At 37.2% G+C, this 20,169-nt stretch overlaps 1 protein-coding gene across 1 annotated transcript in view; it reads right to left on the minus strand.

The window, feature by feature from the left end:
- Positions 1-20,169, minus strand: part of MALRD1 (MAM and LDL receptor class A domain containing 1) — a 747,899-nt gene that overhangs the window by 180,794 nt on the left and 546,936 nt on the right. Inside the window, exon 29 of the mRNA XM_040451270.1 lies at positions 19,080-19,237. Coding sequence (XP_040307204.1) covers positions 19,080-19,237 — 158 coding nt within the window. The remainder of the gene's footprint in view (positions 1-19,079; positions 19,238-20,169) is intronic.

Consider the following 20,169-nt stretch of genomic DNA (forward strand, 5'->3'; position numbering starts at 1 on the left):
GAGAGAGAGAGAGAGAGAGAGAGAGAGAGACTCCAAATTAGAATTCTCTATCCAATAAAATTATTTTTCAAAATAAAGAACTAAAATTTTTCTCAAACATGAGTTAAAGCAATTTTTCATTAGTACACTTGCCTTGCAAGTAAAGTTAAAATAAATTCTTTAGAGAGGAGGAAAATGATATCAGTCAGAAAATCAGATCTACATAAAGAAGGATGTTAGAGAGGAATATACGAAGTTAATAAAATAGTTTATTTTTTATTATTAATTGATCTAATAAGTAAGAGATTGTTCAAAATAATAATAGCAATATTGTATTCAGTGATTTTAGTTTTGACATAAGTGAAATAAATGAATGGCAGCATATCTAGGAGATGGAAAGGAGGACTTGAGAATATTGTTTATAATGTACTTACACTACCTATAAAGTGGCATAGTGCTATTTGAAAGTGGACCTAGATTTACAAGGGTAAATGCATACTGCAAACTCATGGGCCAAAAATTTAAAAAAAGTTAAAAAGTATAACTGATATGCTATGAAAAGAGAAAAAAAAAGGAATCCTATAAAATGCTCAATTTAAGACAAAAGCAAAACAGAGTGGAGGATGAGAAAGAAAGAAAGAAAGAAAGAAAGAAAGAAAGAAAGAAAGAGAAAAGAGGCAAAGGAAAGAAAAGAAAGAACAACATCTCCCAGTATAAAAGAGAAACAAATACGCTAGATATTAAGCCAAGTATGAATAATCACTTTAAATGTTAGTTTTCTAAATATACCAATTAAAAGGGATTGTTATAGTGAATTTAAAAAAAAGACCCAACTATATGTTTTCTATAAGAAACCCAGGTGTCAAGGCACAGATAGATGAAAAGTAAAGGGATAAAGATACACCATGCTAATATTAATGAAAACAAAGCTGGAAAACCTATCTTAACTTTGGACAGAGCAAATTCAGAGAAAGGAAAATTATCAGGGACAAACAGGGTATAACATAACGAAGACAGTGGACAAATCTCTATGAAGACCTAACAGTCCTAAATGTGTATGCAGCTAATAGCACATCAAATACCTGAGGCAAAAACTGGAAGAACTACAAGGAGAAATAGATTAACCCACTCATACAGTTGGAGACTTCAACATCCCTCTATCAGCAATCAGATCAAGAGGCAGCAAATCAGTAAGGTTATAGCTGAACTGAGCAGTATCCGTCAACTTTACGTTTGTTGAATACTTCAGCAACAGCAGAACTCATATTCCTCTAAAATTCACAGGGAACACTCAGAAAGACTGATGACATTCTGAGCAATCAAATACACTGTAGTAAATTTAAAAGAATAGAAATCATACAATATATGATCTCAGATCACAGCGGAGTTTAACTAGAAAACAGTAACAGGAAAATAGCTGGGAAACCCAAATCTACTCGGAGATTACACAACATACTTCTTAATAACACATGGGTTAAAGAAGAAATTACAAGAAAAAAAAAACCTAAAATTATTTCAAACTAAATGAAAATGGAAGTAAAATTAATTAAAATTTGTGGGACACAGTGAAACAATGCTTACGGGGTCATTTTATAGAATTAAATGCAGGTAGTAGAAAGGAAGAAAGATCAAAAATCAAGCATCTGAGCTGCTTCTTTGAAAAGAGTGATAAAACTTCTAGTCAGGCTACCTAAGCAAGAAAAATAAGATGCAAAAATAAATATCAGAAATGAAAGGGGAGCTATCTTTACTGATCCTGTAAAAAGATAAGAAAGGATTATTAACAACTCTATGTCCACAAATTTGATAAACTAGATGAATTGTACTAATTCCTTGAAAAGGCATATCTTATCAAATTTCACACAAGGACGAATAGATAATCTGATTAGGTCTATAATATTAAAGAAATGAAATGAATTATTTAAAGAGAAAGCACCAAGCCCAGACAGATTCATTGGTGAATTCTACCACACATTTAAGAAATTATACCAATTATCTACGATCACAACCCCAAAACAGAAGCAAAGGAAACATTTCCAAATTCATTCTATGAGGGCAGTTTTACCCTAACATCAAAACCAGGCAAAGACATCACTAGAAATAAAACCTATACACCGAGATCTCATATAGATTCAAAAATTTCACCAAAATATTGGCAAACTGAGTCAAGTATTGTGTAAAAAAATCATAAATAACATTAGGCGAGATTTATTCCAGGTATGCTAGGCTGACAAACATTGGAAAATCAATTAATGTAATCTATTATGTCAGCAGGTTATAGAAGAAAAGTCATATAATAATATTGATAGATGCACAAGAAGCAGATGACAAAATCCTATAGCTATTCATGATAACAACTCTTAGGAAACTAGAAAAAGGAAAGAAGCTTCCTCAACTTGATAAAGAACATCTTTAAAGAACCTAGAGAAAACCCCATTCTTCATTGTGAGAAACTATACCCTCTCCTGCTAAAATCAGGGAACAAGCAAAAACAAGTGCCTTCACTGCTTCCATTCAACATTGTACTGGAAGTTCTAGCTAATGCAATAAGAAAAAAAAAGATATACTGATCATGAACAAATAAAAATGCCTTTGTGTGCAAGTGACATGATTGACTATATAGAAAATCCCACAGAATCAATAACAACAAAAAAACTCCTAAAACTACTAAGTAATTTATAATAAAGCAAGGTTGAAGGATACAAGGTTAATATACAAAAGTCATTGATTTTCTTATAATCCAGCAATGAACAATTGGAATTGAAATTAAAAACACAATACTATTTATATTAGCACAAAAGTACATGATTCATATGAAGAGCATTATAAAACTAATGAAAAGAACATGGAAGGTCTAAATAAATGCATGATATTCCATGAGGCAGCCTCAATATTGTCAAGATGTAAGTTCTCAACTTGATATATAGATTAAAATCCCAGTCAAAACCTCAGCAAGTAAGTGTGAGGCGTCTGTCAAACTCTTTTAAAAAAGTTTACAAGGAAAGACAAAAGACATACAACAGCCAATACAATATTGGAGAAGAAGAAACAAAGTCAGAGAACTGATACTACCCGACTGCAAGACATTTTAAAGCTACAGTAATCAAGGCAAGGTGGACTGGAGAAAGAACAGATGAATTGATCACCAGAACCGAAAAGGCAGCCTGGGCACAGACCCACATATAGTCAACTGATTTTTGATAAAGGAACAAAGGCAACTCAATGAGGAGGATTAGTATTTTCAACACATGATATCAAAACAACTTATTCCAATTGCAAAAAAAGGCAATCCTAGATACAGAACTTCCATATCTCACCCAAATTAATTAAAAAATGGCTTACAGACTTAAATGTCCACTGGCAAACTATAAAAATACTAAGAGATTATATAGGAGAAAATTCTGTGTGGTCTTGGGTTGTGAGATGACTTAGCTATAAAACCAGTATCATGATCTATGAGTGAAAACATTGGTAAGGCGAACCTCACTGAAATTAAAAACTTCTGAGGTGCCTGGGTGGCTTAGTTGGTTGAGCATCTGACACTTCATCTCAGCTCAGGTCTCCATCTCAGTGTTTGTGAGATAGAGCCCTGTGTCAGCAGGGAGCCTGCTTGGGATTCTCTCTCTCCCTCTCTCTCTGGCCCTCCCCCACTCACACATGCTCTCTAAATAAACAAACAAACATTTAAAAAAGCAATTAAAAACTTCTCCTCTGTTAAGGACACCCTTATAACAATGAAGAGACAACACAAAAACTGAAGAAAATATTTTAAAATACAAATCTAATAAAGGCCTAGATCCAAAATACTAAACTCTTATAACTCAAAAATAAGAAAACAAACAACCCAATTACAAAAGGGACAAAAATCTGAACAGACACTTCACCAAAGCAGCAATATAGATGGCAAAAAAGCAGAGGAGAAACACTCAACATCAGATATCATCAAGGAAATACAAGTTAAAACAGCTAAAACACCTATGAGGACAGCCAAAATCCAAATCACCGAAAACATCAAATCCCAGCAAAGAACTTTTTATCATTGTGGATGGGGATGCAAAATGGTATAAATACCTTAGGAGCCAATTTTACAATTCCTCACAAAATTGAACATACTCCTACCATATGATCTAGCAATTCTGCTCCCAGAGGAGTTGAAAACTCACATCCATACAAGAAATTGCTCCTGAATGATTAGAGAAGCTTTATTTATAATTGTCAAAACTTGGAAGCAACCAAGAGGTTCAATAGGTAAATGGGCCAACAAACACTGGTGCATGTGTACAATGAAATCTTATTTAGGGATAAAAGAAAAATGAGCTATCAAGCCACACAAAGACATGAGGGAACTTAACTGTATATTTCTAAGTGAAAGAAACTAACTGGAAAAGGCTATAAAACTTCTAGAGGTAATGTAGGACAAAATCTAGGTGACCTTGGGTTTTGGTTTTGGTTTTTTTGTGTGTGGGGGGGGGGGGGGGGTTGTTGTTGTTGTTGTTTCTGGTTTTGCTGGTTTTAGTTTTCGAGTAAGAGACAAGTTTATGGATAATAGTATGGAACAGAGCGGGTCGATGTCAGGGCTTGTAGTAATGAGCTTCCCAGTAATAGACAAACAGACAGGAATAGTCCAGACAGATAAGCAGACAGACAGAGGAACAGGAAAACAAAGCCTAATGGGTAAGAGGCCAGGACCAGCCTCCGCACCTGTCGATGGGCTTCAGATCCAGTTCTGCCCTAGAGACCTAGAATACAGGCAGGGCTGGCATGGGCCTCAGTTCTCATAGTGTTCATTCTCTTCACTCTATCTCCTCACTCCTTGAAGCCAGGGGACATTTTCCCTGTGGTTTCCTAGACTATGGAACAGTTGTTCCAGGAGTACAGGGACACAAAGGGTCAAATGTCTTGGAGACTCCCTGGGGAGGTGGAGGCCTGGGTGATGTGGGGTTAACAGCAACAAGGGGGAGAATACACTCAGTAGGACCCCTGTGTCTGGAAAATGTCCCCCACACCCTGTCCACCACACCAACATGGTGGGGCAAATAAAGTTTCAAGGGTAATTCTAACTTTATAAATTTCTGCAACATGTAAAACTATAGACATAGTAAGGAAGATCAGTGATTGCCAGGGACGTGGGAGAGGGAGGGAGGGAGGGAGGGGGTGGGTGAATAGGTTGAGCATAGGGAATATTCAGGGCAATGAAACTATAGTGTATAATATTGTAGCTATAGGTCATTACACATATGTGAAAATCTGTAGAATGTACAACACCAGGAGTAAGCCCTAATGTACTCTACAGACTTTAATAATAAAGTCCTAAGGGGCACCTGGGGGCCTCAGTTGAGCCTCCGACTTTGGCTCAGGTCATGATCTCACAGTCATGGGTTTGAGCCCTGCGTCGGGCTCTGTGCTGACAGCTCAGAGCCTGGAGCCTGCCTCAGATTCCGTGTCTCCCTCGCTCTCTGCCCCTCCCCCACTCGCATTTTTTTTTCTCTCTCAAATGAACATTAAAATTAAAAAAATAATAATAATAATAATACTGACTCCTCAATTACAAAAAAGTGTGCCAAAGTAATGTAAAATATTAATAATCATGGAAACTTGATGTGGGAGGTATATGGGAACTGTGTGCATTCTGCTCATTTTCTCTGTAAACCTAAAACTGCTAAAAAATAAAGTATTAATTTAAAAAATACTAAAAAATACAACTGTACACAGTATAGAAATTATGGAGCTAATATGGAATTTTCCTTATTTTCTTTAATTCACTCAATTGCCTAGTTTTGAAAGGTTTATTTATTTTTGACAGAGAGAACAAGAGCAGGGGAGGGGCAGAGAGAGAGAAAGAGAGAGAGAGAGAGACAGGGACAGAGGATCTGAAGCTGGCTCTGTGCTCACAGTACAGATGTGGGGCTTGAACTCATGAAATGTGATATCATGACCTGAGCCAAAGTCAGAAACTTAACTGACTGAGCCACCAGATGCCCCCACTCATTTACCTATTTTACTGGAAAAAGATAAACGTCTCATTCATTTCAACACCAATTAAGCACTATTCAAATGGTCACTTGGTCTTCTAAACACATTCGCTCTCTCTTTTCTCCCTTGTCTCATTCCATCAAGCTTTCTACTTCCAGTATTAGACATTTAAAAAAGTCAGGTGGCACACAATCTCTTACCTTACAAAGGTCAACTACTTACCCCAATTTCCTCTAAAGAAACCAAGCATCTTTGCCTGATCAGAGGCAGATTCCCCTGATCAAAGTAGCAGGTATGTTAAGCTAGCAGTTTTCTAGAACTGGGCCTCACAACACAGGTAATAAAAATGTCCTTCCAATGGTATCAAAATCTCTTCAAGCTCTCTCTGCCCCACCCCTTCTTCCACATCTCACTACTCTCTCCATGAGGATCCCTTGCCACTCCTCTTAAACACCAGGGACACTCCCAACTTGGAGTGTTGCACTGTTGGCTTTTTTTTACTCTCTCTCTCTCTCTGTTTGAAATGTTCTCCCATCTCGGCCCCCATATTTGCATGGCTCACTCCCTGGTCTCTTTCAAGAGTTGGGTCAAAATTTACATTCTCAGTGTGGCCCCCTCTGACTATACCCAGCTCTACCAATCCTCTTACTTGGCCACACTTTTGTTACATGGTCTTTTCAAAGACTACCCAACCTACTTATTTATCACATTTCCTGTTTAATGTCTGTCTCCTCATCATAGCATATCCTCTTGGGGCAGGGAATTTGTTTTGTTTACTTAGGTATGCCTAGAATACTGTCCTGTACATAGCAAGTCCTCAGCAAACATTTGCTAAAAATGAAAGACTAGAAAAGTTCAAGATTTAAGAACTTTAGGGTTGGAAAGCCATTTCAGAGACTTGCTAGTCAATAACTTCAGAGGGGACCAGGGAGAACGCCTGACTCACTAGTCAGTGATGGAAGCAGAATCCCATGTTTCTCATTGTGCAGTTTCTACCTTAGCAGATTCACTATTTTATCTGAAAAAGAAATATATCTACTTATAAGAACCAAGATTTTTCAGGTACTGCACTGACAGTTACCAATGTTCTCATCACTAAGTTTACAAATAAATGCTTGTTCACAGAAAAACATCACCACAGCTTTTTGGGCTTGGAGTTCACTGAGTTATAAATAACTTATGGTGTCTTAAAACATGGAATTTACCATAGGTTAAGTAGAGGAATGAGTGGCTAAAAAATGAACAACAACAACAATGAACACCCTCCTACCCCCCCAAAAAAAATTTTGGAACAATCAGAATTTAAATTGAAGAACTATCTACATTTCAGCTCTGTCTTTAAAAGTTGAAGAAACATACCACTCTTTTCTCTTTGTCTTTCTCATTTGAGATAGGAGATACAGAACCCCAGCCTATTATCTAATATCTCAAAGAAAATAAAATAACTTCATTCACATGGAGTCCTTGTTAAAATTCAAAAGGACTACCCAAAATTGGTTGGTGATTATTTATGCTATAGGGAGGCATTTCTGGTCATCTATTTCATATTTAAAAAGCATGAAGCCTTGCTTTAGTGTTTAAGTTACCTAGCAATAAGAAGGCTGAACCTTCTTATTATGATCAGGGGCTAAAACCCGATTCTAATCCTGGCCATGCCAATACTAATTGGATGTCTTAGGCTGAATTATTTAATCTCTTTCAACTTTGATTTCTTCTCTATTAAGCAGAAGAAATATTAATCCTTATTTTATAAGTACAAATTAAAATAATGTATATAAAGTAAGTACCCTTCCTTTTTATGATTTATTATTCATGTGTGTGCTATTAAATACCCTATTTTGCCTATTCTAAAAAAAGATTTAATGTATCAGGATACGTATGTTAAAGAGAATGTTAACTGGATGACTTCATTATGAAAAGCTGATACTCTTTCATGGAATTTGAAAAAAATGATTTCAGGATGCAATTTCAGGTTTTTCAGATCTTTTACAAAAGCACTTTAAATAAAGGGAACAAGAACCAGAGAGTTTTGGAAATATTCTAAGTTTCCAGTCATTAGTAACTTAGAAAGCTGGGTCTGGGACACAGGTTTCCTATATTCCAGTTGATTACTTTTCCTGAAAATCACTCAGTTTTCAATAAACAGCACAGGCTATATCAGAGAAGGATTTGCTGAGAAAAATTACAGCTACTATCCATGCAGCAATTGAAATGGCTGATTTGTATGTAGTTCTACAACATTAACTTCACTTTCTTTGCAAGGGGCAGACTATTTAGGAGTAATCAGAAATAAAGAACCAACCAAATGTTTCTTAATAGCAGAATGACCTGGGTGGCATTCAATATTAGGCTGATACTCACACATGTTTTTCTCACCTAACAGTATCACTGTACAGACAACTTCAAAATGCTTTCCAAATAACTTCCTCAAAGTGAAGGAGAATTTACCCTGCAGAACAGCAAAGAGCAAAAAAATGGAACTGTGACCTGATTTACTTTTAGAGTATTCTGCAAAGTTGTAAATATATGAAAAAAAATGGTCTCTGGTTCTGATGGCTCACTGAAAACATATATTTACCTTATATTCCTCAAAAATATTCCACCACAAAGACAGGAAAAATCCTGAAGTAAATCCACAGAACCACTGGAAAATCATGGGTACAGGTACCAATATACAAAAAAAAAAAAAATTAGTTTTTTAATGACTTTCTGCAAGTTTTAAACCAACGGGAAACTGGGGGCACCTGGATGGCTCAGTCAGTTGAGCGTCCGACTTCAGCTCAGGTCATGATCTCACAGTTGGTGGGTTCGAGCCCCGCATCAGGCTCTGTGCTGACCTCCTGCTCAGAGCCTGGAGCCTGCTTCAGATTCTGTGACTCCTTCTCTCTCTGCCCCTCCCCTGCTCACGCTTTGTCTCACTCTGTTTCTCAAAAATAAATAAATGTAAAAAAAAAATTTAAATCAAAGGGAAACTGATAAAAATACACAAAATTGAGACACTTACAAACACATAGGTGAAATAAAGATGAACAAGAAAGTGTTCCCAGCAGAAATTCAGAATAACCCAAACTGGTGGAGAACAAATTGAAGGAGCTGTGCATGTGTCACCAAATTAATCAAAGAACTTTCTAAAACCTAGATTGGGGCGCCTGGGTGGCTCAGTCAGTTAAGCGTCCGACTTCGGCTCAGGTCATGATCTCACGGTCCGTGAGTTCGAGCCCCACGTGGGGCTCTATGCTGACAGCTCAGAGCCTGGAGCCCGTTTCAGATTCTGTGTCTCCCTCTCTCTCTGCCCCTCCCCTGTTCATGCTCTGTCTCTCTCTGTCTCAAAAATAAATAAACGTTAAAAAATAAAAATAAAAAATAAATAAAAACCTAGGTCAACCCTTTGTGTGAGAAGCTGTTGATTCTAGCATTCATAGCTACAACACCCAGGGCGGGTAACCTCACTCATGAGTTTCCACGAGGGGACAAAGGGATCCCAGAAGTGAGATGATAGTCTCTTATGACTGCTATGAAGAACTTTACCTCCTCCAACAAATAAAGAAGTTACCAGTGCACCTTTACGCTAGAGCAAAAAACCAGAGATCTTGAGTCAGAACACGTATTCCCTGCTTGGGGAACAAAGTTTCTTACTGAGCCTGAGGTAATAAAATACATACAGTAATAGTATTCAGCCTAGATTTATCTACATATAGGAACAGAAAACTGATAGTAAATAACCTGAGAATTGAGAAAAATTCTTAAGGAGAGGCATTATATTCAACAGAATACTGAACACCATGAGGTTGGCTGCTAACAGAATAAATGGTTAAGAAAATAAAGAAATATCATTAATTTCCTTGCGATATTTGGGCATCCAGCATTTCTATAAAATAGAACAGGCTGATATGAAAAAGAAGCATTTAGGGGCGCCTGGGTGGCGCAGTCGGTTAAGCGTCCGACTTCAGCCAGGTCACGATCTCACGGTCCGTGAGTTCGAGCCCCGCGTCGGGCTCTGGGCTGAGGGCTCAGAGCCTGGAGCCTGTTTCCGATTCTGTGTCTCCCTCTCTCTCTGCCCCTCGCCCATTCATGCTCTGTCTCTCTCTGTCCCAAAAATAAATAAACGTTGAAAAAAAAATTAAAAAAAAAAAGAAGCATTTAGAGTTCCTAGAAATTAACAAAATTATTGCTAAAAGAAAACCCTCAGAGAACTGACTAGCAGAATCAATGCAGATTAAATTCCAAACAGTAGATTGGAAAATGAAACAAAGCGATCCTTCTAAGACCACAATACCAGAGAACCAAGACAGGAAAACTTTGAGAATATTTATGAAGGGCTAGCAAGGATAGATACAGAATTTTCCACATGTATTTCATAGACTTTTCTAGAAGAAGATAATCAGATAAAATCTCCCTGAGATGAAAAATAAGGACCCATCCAATTTCTGTAGGGATTTATGAACTCCAAGGATAAAAAGAATATTTACCCACTTCCTGAGAGAAAAGTAAAACATGTAAAAATCCTGGAGGAGAAATAATCAGACATTGGTCTTCTATAAGGCAGGTGGATAATGGATGTTAGAATACATTGCAGCAATGCCTTCAATTACTTAAGAAAAACTAATTCCGAACCAAGAACAATCAAATCACCACATACACACATACACATTTTTTTTTCAATTAGGAACTAAAAAAGTGTACCACCCATGCAGTTTCTGAAATATATGAGCAAAACATATTAGGACTGAATATGCCCCCACACAGAGTTCATATACTGACCCCTAAACCTCAGAACTTTAAAAGATGACTGTATTTGCAGATAGGGCCTTTGAAGAGGTGAGTACATTAAAAGGAGACCATTAAGATGGGCTTTAATCTAATCTTGCTGGTGTCCTCATAAGAAGAGGAAATTTGGACACAGGAAGACATATGGGGGACACACACAGAGGAAACACAACATGAGGCCATGTCTAGAAGGCAATCATCCGTATGCCAAGGAGAGAGGACTCAAGAAATCAAACCTGCCTATACCTTGATTTTGGACCACTAGCCTCCAGAAGTGTGAGAAAATAAATTTCTGTTGCGTAAACCACCCAGTCTGTGGTATTTTGTTAAGGCAGCCCTGGCAAAGTAATATACCTTCTCAAACAAAAATGAGCTTCTAACCTCTTGCCATATATACACAAAATGAATTATAAGTGGCTTAATTAGTTAAGTCTAGAAATCAAAATTACGTAGTAATAACCAAAACTAATGAGAATATTTTGTTACTTTATGACAGGAAAGGGCTTCCTAAGCAAAGCATTAAAATCAGAGTCTGTAAGACATTGACAGCTTTCTCAAAATAAAAATGTAAAAGAAGGTTGCTTTACCTTCGACTATGTTAATTTTTTTTTTAAGAAGTCATATTCAGCTTGGGACTCAGACTTCTAGGCAAAGCTGACTTTTGGTTCTTCCTCAAGGTGACTTTGCACCGAGTCCGTTTGTAGGCAGGTGTAAGAAATACCTTCTTCGGCAAATTCCCACATCTCTGTCTTAAAACTGTGACTTGATTTTAATATTTAGCAGCACAGCTCTTTGACTTGAGGTCACTCTTCTTTTGATGCTTTTATTATATTCTAAAGGGAAAGTCTAATTTGAAGGTCAGCTTAGATTAGCTCCATCTCTCAAGCGTCAACCATTGCATTCTCTGTGGTACTTTTCCAGCCTCATTATTTATAATTTAATAGCAACTTAGGCAAGTGTTTTTACCATCCCAAAGTTAATTTTTCTATATTCTACAATGGAAGATACACAGCACAAGTCAGCACAGAGCTGTCAAAGTATCATTGCTGGGGCACCTGGGTGGCTCAGTCGGTTGGGCGTCCGACTTTGGCTCAGGTCATGATCTCACGGCTTGTGAGTTCAAGCCCTGCATCTGGTTCTGTGCCGACAGCTCAGAGCCTGAAGCCTTCTTCAGATTCTAGATTCTGTGTCTCCCTATTTCTGCCCCTCCCCTGCTCACACTCTGTCTCTCAAAAATGAATAAACATTAAAATTTTTTTTAAAGTATCATTGCTGTAAACATCTGCATGCCTACCTTTGCTAGGCTGTTCACATAAGCCTGTGATTCTTACTATGTGAGAGGTAACACGTGTGTGTTTGACCCACTCTCCTATATGTACCCAATCACAGGGGCCTAAGTGGTAAACTACCTAACAAAATGCCTGGCACACGGATATAATCTTACTTTTCTCTTCTAATCAATGAGACCTATCAAATTAAAATACAGGATACTGATATTATATAGGAAGACACTTGAGTCTATTCTCAGGGAGGATATTGTTAAAAAAATACAACGGTTCAGGGCGCATGGGTGGCTCACTCAGTTGGTTAAGCGGCTAACTTCTGCTCAGGTCATGATCTCGCGGTTGGTGGTTTTGAGCCCTGCATCAGTCTCTGTGCTGACAGCTCAGAGCCTGGGGCCTACTTCAGATTCTGTGTTTCCCTCACTCTGCCCCTCCCCTGCTCACACTGTCTCTCTCTCTCAGAAATAAATAAAAATTAAAAAATAAAAGTTAATCACTAGAAACAACAGAAAAGAAGGATTAAATGATAGGTAAGACAAATACCTCAGGCATTCCCCATGGCATCTCACACACACTACACATTTAAGGAGGCACATCTGACCATTTAAATAACGATTATGTCATTTTTTTGTAAAACTTGCAATTCAATATGAATTTATTCTGAAAACTACAATATGCAGAATTATAAAATATGCAAAGTACCTTTTAGAGAATAACTATTGGTATAAAATAAAATATGACTTTGGGTTTTTTTAATGTTCATTTTTAATGTTTGAGAGAGATAGACAGTGCAAGCAGGGGAGGGGCAGAGAAAGAGGGAGACACAGAATCTGAAGGAGGCTCCAGGCTCTGAGCTGTCAGCACAGAGCCCAACGTAGGGTTCCAACCCATGAACCGTGAGATCATGACCTGAGCCGAAGTTGGACACTTAACCAACTGAGCCACCCAGGTGCCCTGAAAATATGAGTGTTAATAATAAAAATATAGAGCATAAAATGTACCATAAAAGTAACCATCTAGTTCTAAGAGGCAGTGTAGCAGAGTAATTAAAAGTGCAGATTATAGCCAGTGGATCTGGGGACACCCTGGCCTGCCATCTCCTAGCTCTATGACCTTTCACAAGGTCCTGGAGCTTTCTTGATCTCATTTTCCTCCTGTGTTAAAATGTACATGATGTCAGTATCTGCCTCACTGGAGGCTGTGAAGATTAGATTGATCTATCTTATCTATCTATCTATCTATCTATCTAATCTATCTATCTATCTAGGGCTTCAGTGTATGGCACATAGTAACCATCTGATATTTTTCCCAGTCTTTTTTTTTCCCCTCTGCTCTTAATGTCTTCCTAAATGTCACATTAAAACAAAACAAGACAAAATTCACAAGCATGGTCCCACAAGAACAATAGTTTCCTGAGTGGAACTTCTACACGGTAATTTCCATAGGTTTTAGCAGAAATCATTTGGGTCTAAAACTCAACTCTAAGGTAAAGATCATCTTATCACAGTAGGTTAACTTCTCTGAAATATGAACAATCGGCTCCATTCAGATGTATTGATTCATCTGTTATTGCTGAGGGAAGTTTTAGGAAGTAGTTCATTTTTTCCCCCTGAGCAATTAGAAATTTCTGTAAATGACAAAAAATGTTATGAAAAGTATCAGTTCCAAAAGTTCCCTCATTTCCTTTCTGTGTCTTTAAAAATGAGTCTGGAATAATAAAAGGATATCGGTCATTTTTAAAGAAATTCTCTTTTCCTGTGACAAACTTTACTGCTTTTTGTAGATATTAAATAACTCACCTGAATTAGCTAAATTTCAAAACAAGCCAGAAGCTAGGAAGCTGAACTAATGGAACTAAGTAATCTCACGGGAAATTATCTGGTTCACTCAGGGCTCTAATAGCAATGTGGATCAAAATGTGACCAGCACCATTTTAAGGAGTGCTTTTAATTTTGTACGTAGGTAGGTAATTGAAAGACAGAAAAAAACTGACCTAGAAAATAAAGTATGTTTTACTATTATTCTCTTATTTCCCAAGACTTTGAATCAAAGAACACTGATGTCTATATGAACATTTTATTATTCCGAATATTATCCATTTACTATTCCAAATATTACTCCTTTAGATCAGGATTCCTAGTTTCTATAAAACACATGCCTTCTTTATGCAGGCTATTTTGCCAACTTTGCAGGCTGGGATAAATCTGAATTGTTTGACTTTTTATCCTAAAATATAATAAAAATCATAATTGAATTTCACCTTGATCTCATTGACTGTACATGTCTTATCTACTTTGGCTTTATATGCTACTCTTCATTAATACACTAATAAAATTAGAGGGTGTTTTATTTAGAAAATAATCTATGCCAGTGAGGATCTAAATATTCATCATGTGTAGAAATTGCTTACCAGTTTATCCCTAGACTTCACTGTAAATGAAGCCACATCTTCCCTGCTCTGGACTCCTAGAAATCATCTTCTACTCGGGCTCTGGGCTGATGGCTCGGAGCCTGGAGCCTGTTTCCGATTCTGTGTCTCCCTCTCTCTCTGCCCCTCGCCCGTTCATGCTCTGTCTCTCTCTGTCCCAAAAATAAATAAACGTTGAAAAAAAAAATTAAAAAAAAAAAAAAAAAGAAATCGTCTTCTAACTCCCCTCCTGTTGCCCTGCTGCATCTGGCCTCCTCCCACCCACCAGTCCCCACCCCTTCCCACACAGCAGCCAGACAGATCTTTTAAACTTTCAAATGAGGTTATATTATTCCACAATTTAATACTCTTGCTACGGACTGAACATGTTCCCCCAACCCCAGTTCACGTATCAAAGCTCCAAACCCCAATGTTGTGATTTTTGGAGGTGGGGTTTTGGGGAGGCAATTAGGTCATTAGGGTAGAGGCCCCATGAATGGGATGGATGTCCTTATAAGAAGAGACATGTGAGAGATGATCTCTCTTTGTGTCAGGTGAGCACACAGCGAGAAGGCAACCGTCTGCAAAACAGGAAGAGGGTCCACACCAGGAACCAAATTGGTCAGTACCTTAAACTTGGACTTCTCAGCGTGTAGAATCGTGAGAAGTAAATTTCTGTTGTTTAAATCACCCAGTACGCAGTAACCTGTAATAGCAGCCCAAGAGGACTAAGACCGTCTCCAATGACTTCCTATGGTTCTTAGAATGAAATCTAATTTCCTGTGTCCCTACAAGGCCCCACACACATGAGCTGGATCTTGCCTGTTTCATCATCTCGTTCTCTCTTGTTTATTTTGCTCCGGCTATACTGGCCTTCAGATACCTTCTACGTTGAGTTTTTTCACTAGCCTGTTCTGTCTTCCTAGAACATTCTTACTCCAGATGTTCACAAGGCTGGCTCCTTCTTTTTTTTTAAGCCTAAAATCAAATGTCATCTTTCTCAGAGAGACTTTCCTACCATTCAGTGTAAAATAACTCTCTCAGCAGACCATGAGTAACTATTTATTGCAGAAAACTGTTTTATTTGCTCCAGAGTATTGTATCACAAATTGAGGTTTTCATATTTGCATTTTTTAAAACTGTGTTTTCTGTCTTCCCCAGCTGAAGGGCAAGTTTTTAATAAGTTAATATAAGGAGGACAAATTTAAACTGACTGGGCTTCAGTCAAATGTTTTCATTACGTTACAAGTTAATATTTTCAAAAGATTTGTGTTTTCTTTGGGGCGGGCACTTATACCAGATAGGGCCAAACTAGAAAATATAAACTAATCTAATCTATTTCTTCTTTGACACTCTAAAAATTTATTATTAATTTTTTTAATATAATTTATTGTCACATTAGCTAACATACAGTGTATACACTATGCTCTTGGTTTGGGGGTAAATTCCTGTGATTCATCACTTACATACAACACCCAGTTCTCATCCCAACAAGTGCCCTCCTTAATGCCCATCACCCATTTTCCCCTCTCCCCGCCCCCCCCCCCACCAACCCTCAGTTTGCTCTTTGTATTTAAGAGTCTCTTATGGTTTGTCTCCCTCTCTGTTTGAAACTATTTTTCCTCTTCCCTTCCCCCATGGTCTTCTGTTAAGTTTCCCAAGCTCCACATGTGAGTGAAAACATATGATATCTGTCTTTCTCCGACTGCCTTATTTTACTTAGCAAAATACCCTCCAGTTCCATTCCATGTTGCTGCAAATGACAGGATTTCATTAGAGAAATCTTAATGTAGAGAACTGGTCACAAAGCTTATGGAAAAGGTGAGAAATCACCAAGGAAATCATGAAGTATTCTAGGAACATAGTCTCACTTCTAACACTAGAGTCAAAGGGAGGTAGTCACTGAAACTGAGTTGCTTAGAAGATGGAGTCTGGCAGCCACACTTAGTGGAGGGAGGGCTTGTCTGGGTCATAAATGGAATGCAGTTAGAAACTCAGCCTAGACAAAGGACATGAGAAAGGAGGGGAAGGGTAGAACAAGAGGAGGAGGAAGAGGAGGGAGAAAGGAGGAAGAGGGGGAGGAAAGGATAGGGGGAGGAGAAAGGCCTGTCTAGTCTTCCTGCTCTCAGATCTTTGGCCAGTGCCTTCCACTGGCCAAACCCATGCAGGAAAGCAGAGAGCAAAGGAGCTTGGGAAGTGGAGTTCTCTGGGATACAGAACAAAACACAGAAGGGCTAGGGATGCCTAGCGCTTCATACAATTACATAAAATTTGTGCGGACCAGAAAGCATCCTACCACAAACTAGAATTTTAAATCTCTCTTAGGTGTGCCTTGCTATTGGTATTGCCTCCTAGGCTCTCTACTAAAAATCTTCACCTTAGGTATTTTCTTTGCCATATCCTTTCTAAAGGATTTATGTAATTAACTTAAGAAATAGTTTCAGGGGCACCTGAGTGGCTCAGTTGGTTAAGCATCCGACTTCGGCTCAGGTCATGATCTTATGGCTCGTGAGTTTGAGCCCCGCATCAGGCTCTGTGCTGACAGCTCAGAGCCTGGAGCCTGCTTCAGATTCTGTATCCCTCTCTGGCTCTGTCCCTCCCCCACTTACGTTCTCTCTCTCTCTCTCTCTCTCTCTCTCTGTCAAGAATAAATAAACATTAAAAAATGTTAAAAAAAAAAGTTTTAGATGAGCATAATTATACCATGTGCTTCAGAACCACATACATATACATATATAAATATATAAATGTATATGTGTATATATATATATACACACACACACACACACATATATATACACACAAGATTTTCCAGACCAATAGTTGAGAAAGTGAGACTTATCCTTACGTTCATCAGCGACATAAGGATACATCATGAAAACAATTTCTCTTAGATTTCTGTTACACTTAGGACTTTTCAGTAGCAAGTAACAAAAAGAGAATTTTATTAGCTCAGACACAGTAGGATCCAGGATTTAAACAGAGCAAAAACCATTCTGTTTCTTCCTCTTTCTTCAGTCAGAGTCCTTCTCCGTATTAGCTTCTTTCTCAATATCTCTCCCCACGTTGGGAAAGATGGCCTCCAATAACCCAAATCCAGCCTACAACCTTGTGCCTTATAATACAGAAGAAAGACAAATCCTCCTATCACCTGCACCAGCTATTGGAGAAGGCTATGCCTTGAGTCAGCTGTCGAGGTGGGAAAAGCAACCTACAATGATGGTCAACCCTATCAAAACAATTTGTAGTACGGAAGGGTGATTTCTCTACAAGAGCCAGATGTCAGGCTTTATAATTTCCCCTATTCTTCTCAGGAGACCTGTCTGAAGATTACCTGGAGCATAAAAGCATTGCTACACTTACCTGCCACTCTCTGGTTAGAAAAAAACAATAGTCACCAAGAGCAAGGTCTCAAAAATCAAGACTTGAGGGCAATGTTTCTTTTCAAAGTTTACATATTTATAGAAACATGGCTAAAAGCAATGGGTAATGGAAATAGCTGTCTTAGGATTTCACACATGAATTTGGTGGTGGTGGGGGACTTTTAGTCTGTAGTACTAACTAGCTGGTGAACAGCTACAAGAAATAAGGATGCTCTTTTTGAATAAAGAGAGTTTTAACATAAACAATAGACTAATCTACTGAGTTTTCATATATTGTATATAAAAACAATGAAAAAAAATCCAAAATCCTCACAAGATCTTCATTTACTCACCTTTTGAAACTGTTAATAATGAATCTCTCTCTCTGTTGTTTTTTACTGGTTTCTCTTTAGGAAAATAGACATCCATGTAGAATCAGTACAAATTCTCTATATTTTTACTTGAAAAGCTCCCTTTTCTATCAATGGCTAGTTTTTGTATTGTAAAATTGGGGAAAATACTCTACTTCATGAGGTGAATGGAAGAATCAAAAGGGGGAGCGCACACAAAGTTTAAATACCCAGCCTGAAAGATAGGAATCACTTACCAACTGCTATTGTTTACAAGGGACAATGTTTGAAATAAAGTCAATGATTCCAATTATATTTATTCAGACAACAGGTGGTTGTATAATTACAAAGCAATAACACCAGGTTCTGTGTTCTGATGTATAATCTTTCAATTAGAAATCAAGATTTCAAAATTGCTTCTGGCTGATTGAAAAGCTTGCTGATATTTCATATGATGAATTAAAAATGTAGCAACCTGCTTCTTCAAAGACATTTGTGTTTGAGGCAGATTCTTGTCTTAAATTAATCAAAAAGGGAGCAAGCCTACTGTTTTTAGGGTAAGCTGAGATATGCTGAAGATCTTAAATGTCTTTGCCTTTACCTTGTTTGGGGAAGAAAATTCTTTTTATCATTATCCCTCCCATCACAGTTCTTCATTTTCCCTATCTAAATTGTTAGTAGAGGACGCATGCACAATATGCCCACACTCTTTTATCTCTAGATGATCTTTTAAATAGCATGCACCATAATTGAGTTCAGGTGGCAGCCATGAATGAGATAAATCTTGAATGAGATTAAGATGAATGACAGGACTGCTTGCCAAAGTCCCACTGTCCCAGAAAGAAATGAGAGATTAATGGAATCAGCATTGGTGTTGTGTGATTTAAAAAGGAAAAAATGTTGAAACACATTCTATGAATATTTCAGTGAAACAGAAATCTCTCCCTTCCTTCTGTACCTTTAATATCCCCATATTCCTGGGATCAACCATGTAGAACCAGAACCGAACAGTACACACTCCGAGGCTTGCTGGAAAGTATTGGGAAGTAGTGATTCTTGCCGTGTAGCCTTCTTTGGGGCCAGATGAGTTGACATACAGGAAGTGCTGGCCACTACCTTGAAACAGATGAATACAACACTATCAGTACAATGATATGTGTTATAGCATGAGGAAGAATATATTTAAACCATGTGCAAATTTCACCCCCCCCCCCACACAATTAAACACAACTCATTTTCTTTCTGTGGAGTCATATATCAATAGGGTTCAATTCTTTTGAACCAAAAAAGAAGAAAAAGAAAGTCACTACGATTATATGATTCACAAAATTCACCTCAATAGGTGACTCTTGAATTAAGTGATCAGATATTTCTGTTGACTCTGAAGGTCTATTCCTTTTCTTCTAATTTGCTCAAACCTGTCAGTTTCAAGTAAGTACAATATTTTGTATGCTGTGAGTAGAGCAGGGACACAGGGTATTAGAGGCTGATTGGTACTGTATCTCATTTTCAGTTGCTCTGATTCCCACACTGATCAGAATAGTAGTAAATGTAATGGAGTACCAGTAAAAAAAAAATTATATATATATATATATATATATATATATATATATATATATATAATTCTAAACGTGACCATACTATTTTTTTCTTAGTGATAACTTCTTTTCTCCTCAACTGCATCAGTATGTGAAAGATTTCTTCATTTAAACACCAATGGATCTTTTTTTCTACAGACATCATTGTCATAATTCATCATAGCTACTATTCCCTTCATGGCTTTTACTATGAAAGAATGAAATATATATAAATATATAAATAAATAATATATATTTAATATTGATTTATATATTATATATATTTATATATTTATATATATATTTATATATATTTAATAATATATAAATATATAAATAAATAATATATAAATAAATTTAAATAAATATGTAAATATAAATATATATATAAATATATATATAGTTTTTTAACCTATATATAGTTTTATATATATATATATATATATATATATATATATATATATATATATA

Source organism: Herpailurus yagouaroundi, unplaced genomic scaffold (assembly GCF_014898765.1).
Source record: "Herpailurus yagouaroundi ecotype Mexico unplaced genomic scaffold, PumYag 203, whole genome shotgun sequence".
Taxonomy (NCBI): Eukaryota; Metazoa; Chordata; class Mammalia; order Carnivora; family Felidae; genus Herpailurus; species Herpailurus yagouaroundi.